The sequence below is a fragment of the Aplysia californica genome, unplaced genomic scaffold (genome assembly GCF_000002075.1).
Source record: "Aplysia californica isolate F4 #8 unplaced genomic scaffold, AplCal3.0 scaffold00041, whole genome shotgun sequence".
NCBI lineage: Eukaryota > Metazoa > Mollusca > Gastropoda > Aplysiida > Aplysiidae > Aplysia > Aplysia californica.
In genome coordinates, this window is record NW_004797311.1 from 535,316 (window position 1) to 547,035 (window position 11,720).

Genomic DNA, 11,720 nt, shown 5'->3' on the forward strand with positions numbered 1-11,720 from the left:
AGAGAGAGAGAGAGAGAGAGAGAGAGAGATTCCCGCTACTTCTTGTTTCCCCGTGCGGACAGGGACGCGGTCTCCTTTCTGTCGACACAACCGGACAGCCGGACAACCGGATGTTAGATCTATACCGAGTTATGCAAGAAGAGTAGCGTGCCCCTTGCTCTAAATGTTTGTAAACAAACTTTGTGTTCCTCCGGACGAATCAACCTCTTGCTCTTCAGTCTTCAGTGAGATTTTTCAATTTAAATCTAAGATCCAGCAAAGATGGATGGGGATGCAAAGGTGCATAACGTGAGAAATCAACATTATAGCAGTTTGCCATGTCTTTGACACATTTAAACATCTCTGAGAGTCTCGAATGAAATAACGGGAGGAGGACTTCCGTAACGAGCGACCACTATGAGACAGAGCAGAATTGAGGGCTTGGGGTAGGGGTAGAGGTAAGGGTAGGGGTAGGGTTAGGGTTAGATCTAGGCCTCTTCTTTATTGTGTTTGATGGGGTGGTCGCTCGTTAAGGAAGTCCTTCCAAAATAACTGTTAGGCCTACAATGTTCTAACGGTGATACTTTATAATAATATTTTTATTGAGATCAGTCATTATTTCTCTCGAGTTCTAGGATCTAAATCTATGATCTAGAATCTAGATCTAGATCTGGAGTCTAGAGGTTGGAGAAGTCATTCTCGTACCGTAACGAGCGACCACTATGAGACAGAGCAGGATTGAGGGGTAGGGTTAGGGTTAGGCCTCTTCTTTATTTTGTGTTTGATAGGGTGGTCGCTCATTACGGAAGTCCTTCCGTTCAAAATAGGGCAAACTTTTCTCTGCCAGAATGAGAATTAATTGTGGTCTCATCGGCCACAGCAGAAGCCACAGTCATCTTAACCTTTAATAACTCTGCAGATGTTTTTGTCATCGTTAGACATTGATACATATAACTATAAGTACTAAGTCTTTGGACCAGCTATTATTTCTAGGAGACTATCTAGACTCAAGGCTCAGCTCAAGGGCCCTTCATACGTTAGTCACTTTGTAATGATGATTATATGATATATCGTTTTGAGGCAAGGACGCTCTTTTTTTAAGCCTATATGACTCTGCACATTGTTATAAATGTTTCTCATTTAACATTTCTTTGTGGTAGGAAATTTGTAAGTAAGTGCTTTTTCTTGCTTTTTTACAATTTAAATTTAGCAGAGCTGCTGTAATTTAAATTGTAATGTCAATTAAGTCACTCTGCTCCCCGCACGCAGTTTTTTCAACTGTGTGAATGAGGTTGACTCTTCCCTTCAATAAGAAGGCTATTTTCTGGACCAGAGTCAACCTCAGTCAGTCAATGTGTACAATGTTACTGGATTTGATTTAGAATGTCCTGGTGCTCGGGAGCAAGGAAATTCGGGATCTTAGGCGAACCGGGATCTTAACTGACGAACCCAGGGAAGAATCTATGGTGACCCATGTTAAGGCTCACAATCGGTAAAATGGTCTCCTTCCACTCTACAATGGACTGACGTGCCCGCTTGGTGGGTTTATGATATGGCGAGCAAAGAGTGGTTAAACCTTGATGACCTATCATGGTGCATAGTGGCTTGAGGCGTGCCATTTTCACTTATTATCCTATCACAAGTCTCAAGATCTATGCTTATCCAGTTGCCCCTCCCCTTTACCTGTCGAAAATTTAAAGCTTTCCATCTCTGATCGAGTCCCCCCATCTTTGTCGTTGTACACTATTACGTTGTGAACACACCAATTAAAATTCAGTCTGTCTCGCAAATTCGGGAGTAGTATGGTCAGGGAAGAGTTCACGGTTTGATGTGATCCCACCTGGAGCGAACGTGTAGGCCCTATCCACCCAGCGAGTGATGCAAGTTTAGGGAGAGAGCTCAGGTGTGAGTGCGATGCATGGGGAAAACAAACGCGTAGGTCAGTTCACACCCCGTTGTGATCTCGTCTGGGGCAAACATTGTATCGCTTCATCGAGTTTCACAACGTGTATGTGATCACATTCACGATAGTGGCTGATCTTTGACACGAGGGACAGTTTATTGATCTGAACTTTTCACTCTTGGTTGATCGGCTGTGCCCGACCGGGTTTTTGATTTGCAAATTATGATCTGAAATGAGGGATCTTAGCCGAATGTAGACCATCGGAGCGGGATCTTAGGGGTGACTTTTGTATAGTAAAAATTCTGTTTTCCTAAAACAACGAGATCTTAAGCGAACCGGGATCGTAAGCGGTGGGATCTTTGGCAGAGACTACTGTACATCATCCAAGCCTCATGCAAAGACATTTATTTCCAAACAAAGATGCCATTCTTTACTTTTTTTCGTCTCCTACAAATCCAAAGGTCAATGTTCTGAGCTTTATCCTTCAAGAGTTTAATTCTTGGTAATTTGTATCTAATATTTTGCAATTTTTGTACTGTATGGCACAGCTTTAAAATTACTTTTCAGGCCAATTGTGACAGCCCTGAGCTCCCTTGCAGCCTTGCCCCTTTCATCTAACATTGATCGAAAAAAAACAGTTACTTTTTTTTTTGTTTAACCTTGCATCAATCCTGGGCTACTTGTTTACTTTGTTACCGTACCCACTATCTACTAGTGGCAAATGCAGATCTTTTTCCATCAGTATACATCCTGGCTCAATACTGTGCTTCTTTCTTTGAAGCAGGAAAATGTTTTCATTATAAATTTGACTTTGCCAGAGTATCTATAGTGATTCCCTTATAATTAGGCTATATATGGACTTATATTTGATTTTGACTGTTGTTTGTCAAATTAAGTAAAGTTTAAGCTCTTTAATTTATCCTATCTCTGTCAAAGTTCTTTACAAAATACTCATGCTTTTAGAGTAAAGAAAGCAAACAGAAATACTGATGGTTCTTTGCTCTGTGTAACTAGAAAAAACAGGTCAGCTCTTCGACTTTTGTTCTTAAAGCATTCCCCAAGTTGATCTGAAGGTCCTCAATGAAGTCAGGAACCAGAATATTCTAGCAATAAAAATATTATGGTCTAAATTTTTTTGTCTTCTTACATAATTTAAATGAAATTTTTTTTTTTTTTTTTTTGCATAGTCAAAAAATTTGTAGATTGAAACTCTGGTTAGATGATTAGAGTATGACATCATCGATAAACAGTAGTCTCTGCCTAAGCGCATGCCAAACAAAGGCACACTTCTTTCGAATGTTTTGTTCGCATGGCGAGTTTTTTACGATATAATTTAGACCTGTCTACAAACGCATGGTCACTTTCTCTAAATGCATGCTTCAGTCCCCAAAACACTGTGAACGGTGAAGCTCGACAAAGGGAATTGTTCACAGCAACGTTGACAGCTAGCATCATGACAACAAAGATGAGTCTAGACAAATGGATACTTGGTGAGGCTGCTGATCACGCAACACAATGACCGCGATTGGGAATCCTTTACAAAACACTCACGTTTCGTCATATTTTTGGCAATAGCACCCCCCTCCACCCCAAGGGAGGTAATATCAATCACTTGATGTCAAGGAAATAAGATGTTTGCATCCCTTTCCTCTTAGCACAGGTTCAGGTAAACGCACGCCCTGTGTAAACGTTTAGGAGCCCTCCCGAGCACTGTGCATTTAGGTGGAGACTACTGTATTCAGTCAAACCTGCACTATCAGCTGCAATGACATTTCCCACTTCACTTTTTGCAGTTTTCAAAAGATATTAAAACGAATCTGTCCAAGACATCCACCTGTCTAAGACAACCACTTTTGTCCACAACAATGGGTGGCCATGTAGGACCATTTTGACTGAACTGTGAAACTTTGTTTAAAAATGTGCCATTACTTTTTAACATTGATGTTGATGTTTTCTTCACAGTTCCCACCAGTTTTAGAACTGAATGTTGGAGGCGTTTACTACACCACAAGTCTTAGTACTCTTGTGAAGTCGCAGGATCACATGTTGTCTGCAATGTTTAGTGGACGTCATCTTGTTGCTAAAGATAAAGATGGGCGATATTTCATTGATGCAGATGGAACTCTTTTCTCACACATCTTGAGGTATCTTCGCAGTGGGGACTTACCTTGCTCAAGCATGGCACCGCAAGTTTACAAAGAAGCAAAATATTTTGGTTTGGAAGAGTTACAGCAACATATTGAGCAAATGCCAGTTATGATGGGTAAGCAGGCTCGACTCCAGTTCCAGTCTCGTCTTGCAGGTTTTGATGAGGCCATAGAGCAAATATTAGCAACTGCTAATAAGAAACAGTGCATTGTTTCAGATGAAATCGTGTCTTTTGCTGTGATTGCGATCCATAAAGATTCTCAATTAGTGATGAACCCAGCCTTTGACAATGATCACAGATGTTTTGTTAACTATCCTCAAGATTTGAACTCGGCTGATGTGGTCATTGGCCCTTGGGAGAGTGATATTGAAGATGTCACTGACCGTGTATATCTGAGAGCAATAGCCAGAGAGCTGGAGTCTAGAGGATTCACAATTACTTTCTCCAAGCAAGGCTCTTGCTCTTATGGTATCAGGAATCCAGACAGGATTGACTGTAAAAAAACAGTCTTTAAATTCATTTTCCACTGGCATAAGTTTCAGTAAAATGAAGGTGTGCATGTGAAGTGTTTTTCCTTTGAAAAGCATATTTTACAGAATTATTCCTGTGTTCTTTAAATGAAATACAGAGAGCTTTATTATGCTATAGTGTTTTCTGTTTTATAAAAGTATTTTTAAGTTAACAGGCAAATAAATCTAGTCATAAGATGATTTTTTAAAAATTTTGTTTAAAATTTAGACTTTTATTTAAATGTTACGTGGGACCCATGAACAATGCATTTTTGTTTGATCGAACTGAAACGGGTGCTCAGAGATTTATATTTATTACAGATCACCTCATCTTATGACTTTCATAATTCTTATGATATTATTACAAATTTTAGGTGGATATATATATATATATTATATATATATATATGTTCACTTTTGTTCCTTAGAAAATGTGAATTTACTACCATTAATCATTCCGGTGGCGGAGCGGTTAGTGCGCTCGTCTCCAAAGTGGAAATTCCGGGTTCGAGTCTCGGTTCGGACACAGATTTTTTTCGCCTCCTCCTGCCCACCCAGCAGTATGGGTACCTCCTGACTTTGAGTTGGGGAAGTAAAGGCTGCGTGGAAAGGAACTGGCCAACCTACTACAATATGCCGAAGGCCCAGGAAGTTGTCTCACTAACAAGGCAATCCCCAGTGTCCAGATCAGATGCGGGAAAAACTTTACTTTTTAATCATTCCCTGGAATAGTTTACCATTGGAAGACTGTGTTCCAAAAAGAAACAGGGCCCTTTTTTTGTCTCTTTAAAACTATTTAATAATTCCCCTTCATGGATATTTACCTTCTAATAATTAACATTCCTGGAGCATTTCATGACTGTTTGTCAAAGAATGAGTATGTCAATGAAATTTATTGTCCCTCTGTAAAGCAGGGTCTCATGATGGAAGTAAGCATTCTTCTTGCGTCAGGAACTATTTGTGATTTCGCCCCTTTTTCCAAAACACCCTTCCTTTTTTTAACAATGAAGTTTCTTCTTAAACTGCTAGCGACTCTTATGTAGTTTATGGAATAGCTATTTTTCAAAGCCGTAACAGTTGTGTACGTGAGTGTTTATGAAGTCCAAGTCATATGATGTTAATAACAAGTACCAGAGACAGGGAAAAGGAGAGGGTACTAACTTTAACTGAACAAGTTGTTTAATACACTGCATTACAACTGTCTTGCAGAAATGATATTAACTTAAATGTTGTAAAACTTAAATAATTTGTGATGGACCATGCTTCAAAAGTGAATCTCCTAAAATTTTAGAAGAATTTCACCAGGGAGTCCACCCCATCCTTCCAGAGATGAATGTATGAAATGTGAATTGGGATGTCCAACCACTTAGATATGGACATGAAACTGTGTATCCAAAATTGTTTTTCAAAGGGCTAAAATTCACAACTCATACTTATCTATAGACACTGCCATTTCACAACATGTTGCCAGGCATATTATAATTCATGTCTCAATATTTGGATGCAGGTTATACACTAGCATATAGCCAAATAATACGTCATGCACTTAAGATCTGGATGACATGTGATTGCAAATCAAGGAGTTGATCCTTATTGTAATGATGTTATAATAACATGTAAGGACATACAAGGCTCAACAACATGTCAGACAAACTGGACGAGTTGTGCTTATTCATGGGGGGGTCGCCATCTTGTGAAGTGAATTGAGTTCCACAATCTGACTTGATTTTTACTTATCCCATGTACACTTAACTGGTCTTTGAGTGTCTTTATGACTGTACCACTTCTCAGATTGTTCAGTTTCTCTGTTTGTATGAATCTTGAATGATAGTCCACTATAATAAGAGACTGATGCAACTGAAATTCAAATATGTCAACTGATATCTCTGAGTATGGAAATTCTGACAACGGTGTGGGTTTCAGTGGTTCAGATGTTTGTTTTGAAACTCATCACACCTCTCACAGTTTCTGATTGTTTCTTTTATGTCACTGTTAATTAAAGGCCAGTAGAACACTTCTCTTGCTCTCTGCTTGCACTTCATGATTCCCAAGTGATTCATGTGGATAAGTTTGAGCATGTCTCCCCTTAAGACTTTAGGTACAACTAGCCTCAAACCCTTATAAATGATTCCATCAGACACTGTAAGTTCAGACCTGCTTTCAAAATAAGGTGTCACCTTGACATCCAACTTTTTTTCTGTTCAGGCCAACCGTCTTTTATGGTTTCTTATAGCTCTGATAGTTTTTCCTTTGTTCTGTCTTGAAACTGTCTGTACCTTTCTTCAGTGATGTTCAAGTAATCAACCATTTTCACTGTGTTCAGATCCTTAACTTCTGTTTTCCCTTGACTGGAAGTAATTTATGTATGCTCTTGACAATGTGTCTGGTAGCTGTATGTCCTCTCCTTTTCTTCTGTACCATATTTCCAGATCATACCATTATGTGGCCTGAAGCATACATTGAAGTCTCATAGATGCTGCTGCCAATGCTTTCTTGAAGATTTGCTCTAGTGGCTTATAATCTGTGTAAATCAGTATTTTCCCTCCAAACATATAGCTGTGAAATTTTTTCAGTGAGTGGACAATTTCCAACATCTCTATCTGAGCATATATATCTCGTTTCTGTTTCTGTCACTGCTTTTGATGAGTATGCAACCGGTTTGTTTTCCTGTAGGAGTACAGCTCCAATGACTGTACTGCTTGCCTCACACTGTATTTCTGTTTGTTTTGTGACACCAAAGTAAGTTAGTACTGGCGCTTGGGTACACAACTGCTTCAATTCCTGAAAGGCTTTGTTCTATTCAAATAGTATTGTCTTCTTTAACAGTGCTCTGAGTGGTTCGTCCACCTAACTGAGATTGAGTATGAATTTTCCCAAATAATTGACGAAACCAAGAAATCTCCTCAGACTTTCTTTGTTTTCTGATCTAGGCATTTCCATCCCTGCCTATATTTTTCAGGATCTGGTTTTAGTCCTTGTGCTCAGAAAATGTGCCCACAATACTTGGCTGAAGACTGCCTGACTTCTAGCTTGTCTAGATTCAGTTTAAGATTGTATTCTGAAGCCCTTTTCAAGACTTGTTTCAGGATTTTGTCATGCTCTTTCATGTCTCTTCCTGCGACAAGTATGTCGTCAATAACTGCGAAGGCTCCATTTATGCCCTGTAGGGTCTCATTCATAATTCTCTGAAATATCCCTGGACTGCATTTCAGTCCAAATGGGAATCTCAACCACTTGTATCTTCCAAGAGGAGTATTGAAAGTTGTCAGTTATGAGGATTGATTGTCCAGTTTTATTTGTAGAAACCCACTTTTGGCATCTAACTTTGGGAAAACTGTAGCTCCACCAATTTCTTTGATGACATCATCCGCAGTCCTCATAGGGGGATGTTCCCTCTTGATGACTTGATTGAAGTCTCTTGGATCTAGGCAAATTCTGACCCTGTCCTACTTCACTTGGACAACCATGGAACTGACCCTTCTCAGTAGGTTTATTAACTGGTTCTATGTGTCCCTCTTTTTCTATCTTTTTGAAAGTTTCTTTGATTTTCATGTTCAAGGCTGGTGGGAACTTTCCATGGATGAACAACTCCTTTTGCATGCTCATCCAGTTTGATTTCATATTCACCTGGTAGTACACCTGTAGTTTTTAATAGTTCAGGAAGATCTTCCAAAGCTGTCTTGTTTTTCTCTTTCAGTGTATCAACTTTGCTTTTAATGCCCAGTGCTTTTGCATCATCTTCTGACAGAATGTTTTCTGCTCCCTCAATTTTGACTATTTGGTACTGTACATGTCTGGCGGTGTGTCTCCATTTGACCATCATCTCTGTGGCTCCCACCAATTTGATTATAATGTGATTTGATGTGTTTAGGCCTAGATCTAAACTTTGTCTGCTTTTTCTTTTCAAACTTTGTTTTTACTTGTGTGACAGCACTGCTTGTTCATCACACTTCATCTTTATCTGAGTTTTTGAGTGCTCAAAATGTTGCCCAATTTCCAAAGCTTTTTGTAAAGTTAGTTCTTCCCCCTATCTAGAAGTTTCTCCTGAAGTTGTGTCTTTGACTCCATCAATGATGTTGTCCACCAAAAGATCATCACTGCCCAGGTACTCACAGTCCATAATTATTATGTTCAGATCTTTCCCAAAATGCATGAAGCTTTCTTGTGGTCTTTGCTTCCTCTGTTTGAGTCTGTGACGCGCAACTATTTTTTTTCTCGTTGGTCAAACGAATAGTTCGAATTTTGTCATCAGTGTGTCATAGAGGGTCGTCCTTTCTTCCTCGGTGAATTCCAGAGTTTTGTAGACCTCCCCAACATGTTCTCCTATCCAGGTGCCAACCCAGCCACCCTTTTGTTTTTCATTTGTATCAGAGAGAGGACCAGAGAAAACAAATTCACAGTGTTATGTGAATCTCTTAAATTCTTGATACGGCTTTGTGGTGTTTGGACTGAAACGTATACTAGACTCTAGATTAAATCTAATTCATTTGTGCTTGGAATGTACCTTGACAAATATCTTACTAGATCTGCTTACTTATCTCAGATCTCCCGTGTAATGATATTATAACATCATTACACTTATGATTACTACTCCCATAAGCATTCGTGTGGGCATTGCTTAACACTCCTTGTTCAGACATACTGGGCTCTCTGTTGAATTTTTTAAAATTTACTCTACCTGAAACACTTTTTGAAGTGTCAATTTTCAAAGTTAATGTGTAAGTAAAATCTCTGTAGTTTGTAGTTTGTACTACAGCTGACCTATTTTTCAGGTTCAAAGAGGGAATGTTGTTCCAAGCATTGAAGTAAATGTGCTCGTTTGAATTCCACTTGATGTTGACCACTAAGAATTGTCAGTATTCTGTGAGTGATTTTGAAAGCCTGTGGAGGACTGAATACAATGTTATTGTATATCAAGTTTATATATTCAATCAAAAGATTACCCATTGTTCATGTATGTATTCATGTATGAAGTCTTTTGTTTTACCTTTTGTTTTTAATGCTTGACCAAGTTGCAGAACTTTTACTAAATCGAATTTGCTTTTCTTGCTTCCAAGTTCTTCCATTTCATTTTCTGCTTTTTTTAGTTTGTTTTTTTTTGTCCTGCTAAAGTTTTAGAAGTGACCATCCTTTTACTTCCTTGCTGTTGACGTTCTGTCTTTGAATTCTCTACTGACTGCCCTCTGGTCACACCTGTTTATATTTTGGTCTTTGAATGTGCATGCATATAATATATATCCACATCAGAACTAAGCGTAGGAAAATTAAACACAATGTATGCCAATGTCCGTTATCATCATCATCATCATCATCATCATCATCATCATCATCATCATCATCATCATCATCATCATCATCACCATCATCATCACTTCCTTTCTCACCCTGCATCAGGGTATAGGCCACAAACAAACACTTTCCACCTTTCCCTATCCCGGGCTAGCATCTTGATATTATTCCACTTCTTACCACTTTTCTGTTCATCTTTCTCTGTGACTCTTTTTCAGGTTCCAAGCAGCCTTGCCCTTGGCCTTGATCTTTTACCCTGTAAATTCTGTTTGTTTGTTTGTTTGTTATTGCTTTTTGTTTGTTTGTTTGTTTGTTTTTTGGGGGGTGAAGACGCATTGTTTTGTGTGGGGGGGGGAGGGGGGGGGTTAAGACACAGTGTTTGTTTTTGTTTTGGTTTTTTGAAAGACGCATCATGTTTCCCATATATATACTCATTGTTACCTCCCGTATTCAGGAACTTGCTATCCATACCGTCTTCGAGCATTTTAATTTTTCTTTTATAATTTTAGAAATTATACCTCGCACTTCCTATCGAGCTTTTGTCAAGACTGTTGACTGCCTTTTCAAGAATGGTCCTGTCCAGCTATCTAAATTTCTAGATTTAAAAAACCCCGAAAAACATACTAGCCTTAGACATAATATGACAAGTAAAACATTGTGCTCAAAGTGGAGCATTGCTTTTTTATAGCTGTACGGGGTGTGCCAGAAAGCGCTCACCATCCTGGTTTTCTTATTTAAAAAACAGCTTGGTTGTTAGTTGAATTAGTCTTAAATGCTTGAATTGAGCTCCCTCAGCAATAGAACAAGCATCAACTCTCTCAGGGAAGCTGTCTTTTACATGCTTGAGCATTTTAGTTGGGATCTTTTAGCACTCCATTGTTAGTGAGTCCTTCAAATTGTCAATTTCATGTGTGAAGAGGGTTTTCAGGATGGTGCTCGGCTTTTAGGACACCCTATATATATATAATAGGTTTTTGTCATTTCCTTTAATACTTTGTGAGGTGTTTGTAGCCTGTATCATTCATTTTTAAAGGATAATATATATATATATATATATATATATATATACATTTATAAATATAAATTATATGTATTGTATATATATATATATATATATATATATATATATATATATATATATATATATATATATTTATATATATATATATATATATGTATAATTATGTATAATTATGTATGTTATGTATGTATAGTGTGTGTGTGTGCGCGTGCTCGTGTGTGTGCGTGTGTGTGTGTGTGTGTGTGTGTGTGTGTGTGTGTGTGTGTGTGTGTGTGTGTTGCTCAATGCTTTATTTTTTGCAAAGGAATTTTTAGATGAATACTTTTTTTTGTGTGTCCTCTAGCGTCTCCAAGAGACGTTGATAATAAATAGATATGCAGCTTTAAAAAAAAAGTTGCAATCTTGAAAGTTGGATCCCAATACCAGAAGGTGTTTTTCATTCTTCAATCTGACTATTTTTTGTCTTCCTTTCATTTCTTAGCTTACAAATTTTTTGCTTGAAAAATGTGATCTGGACTTCTATTTCTTTCAGTGATATTTGCTGTAATATATATGCATGAAAGTGATAATTTTGTCTTGAATACTTGTGTCGAGTCATATATTATTTTCAATTCGTGTCTTAATCACGTTCTAGTTAATATGATGTTCAAATTCTCGTAGTGACTTGTATGATACTGATGTCTTGTTTGTCAAAACAACAGAATGTCAAAATTTTGTTTTATTTTGTCTGTTTTTATACCGCACTGTTTACACCAAAAGTTATAGTAAAAACTTGTTCCTAGAATAAGGTTTTGAATGACTAAGTCTCACTTCTTCCAAGGGACTTGGTATCCCCACTTTCACTAATTATACCATACTGAAACGAGTCTG

General features: G+C 38.1%; 1 protein-coding gene across 2 annotated transcripts; it reads left to right on the forward strand.

Annotated features, from left to right (window-relative positions):
• The first annotated feature begins 158 nt into the window (after window positions 1-158).
• Window positions 159-5,121, forward strand: LOC101854848 (BTB/POZ domain-containing protein KCTD7). 2 transcript variants are annotated; one of them, XM_005092113.3, is made up of 2 exons: window positions 159-288; window positions 3,845-5,121. In XM_005092113.3, the coding sequence occupies exons 1-2, from the start codon at window positions 262-264 to the stop codon at window positions 4,574-4,576; spliced, it is 759 nt and encodes a 252-aa protein (XP_005092170.1). In that variant the 5' UTR covers window positions 159-261; the 3' UTR covers window positions 4,577-5,121. The 2 variants fall into 2 exon arrangements, with proteins under 2 accessions (XP_005092170.1, XP_005092171.1); XM_005092114.3 differs by having other exon boundaries at window positions 159-279.
• The last annotated feature ends 6,599 nt before the right edge of the window (window positions 5,122-11,720 follow it).

Bases quoted from the DNA above. Each gene is read 5' to 3' on its own strand.
- LOC101854848 (XM_005092113.3), top strand. From the start codon at position 262: ATGGATGGGGATGCAAAGGTGCATAAC. The intron at 289-3,844 runs GTGAGAAATCAA...TTTTCTTCACAG, and splicing joins GGGATGCAAAGGTGCATAAC to TTCCCACCAGTTTTAGAACT.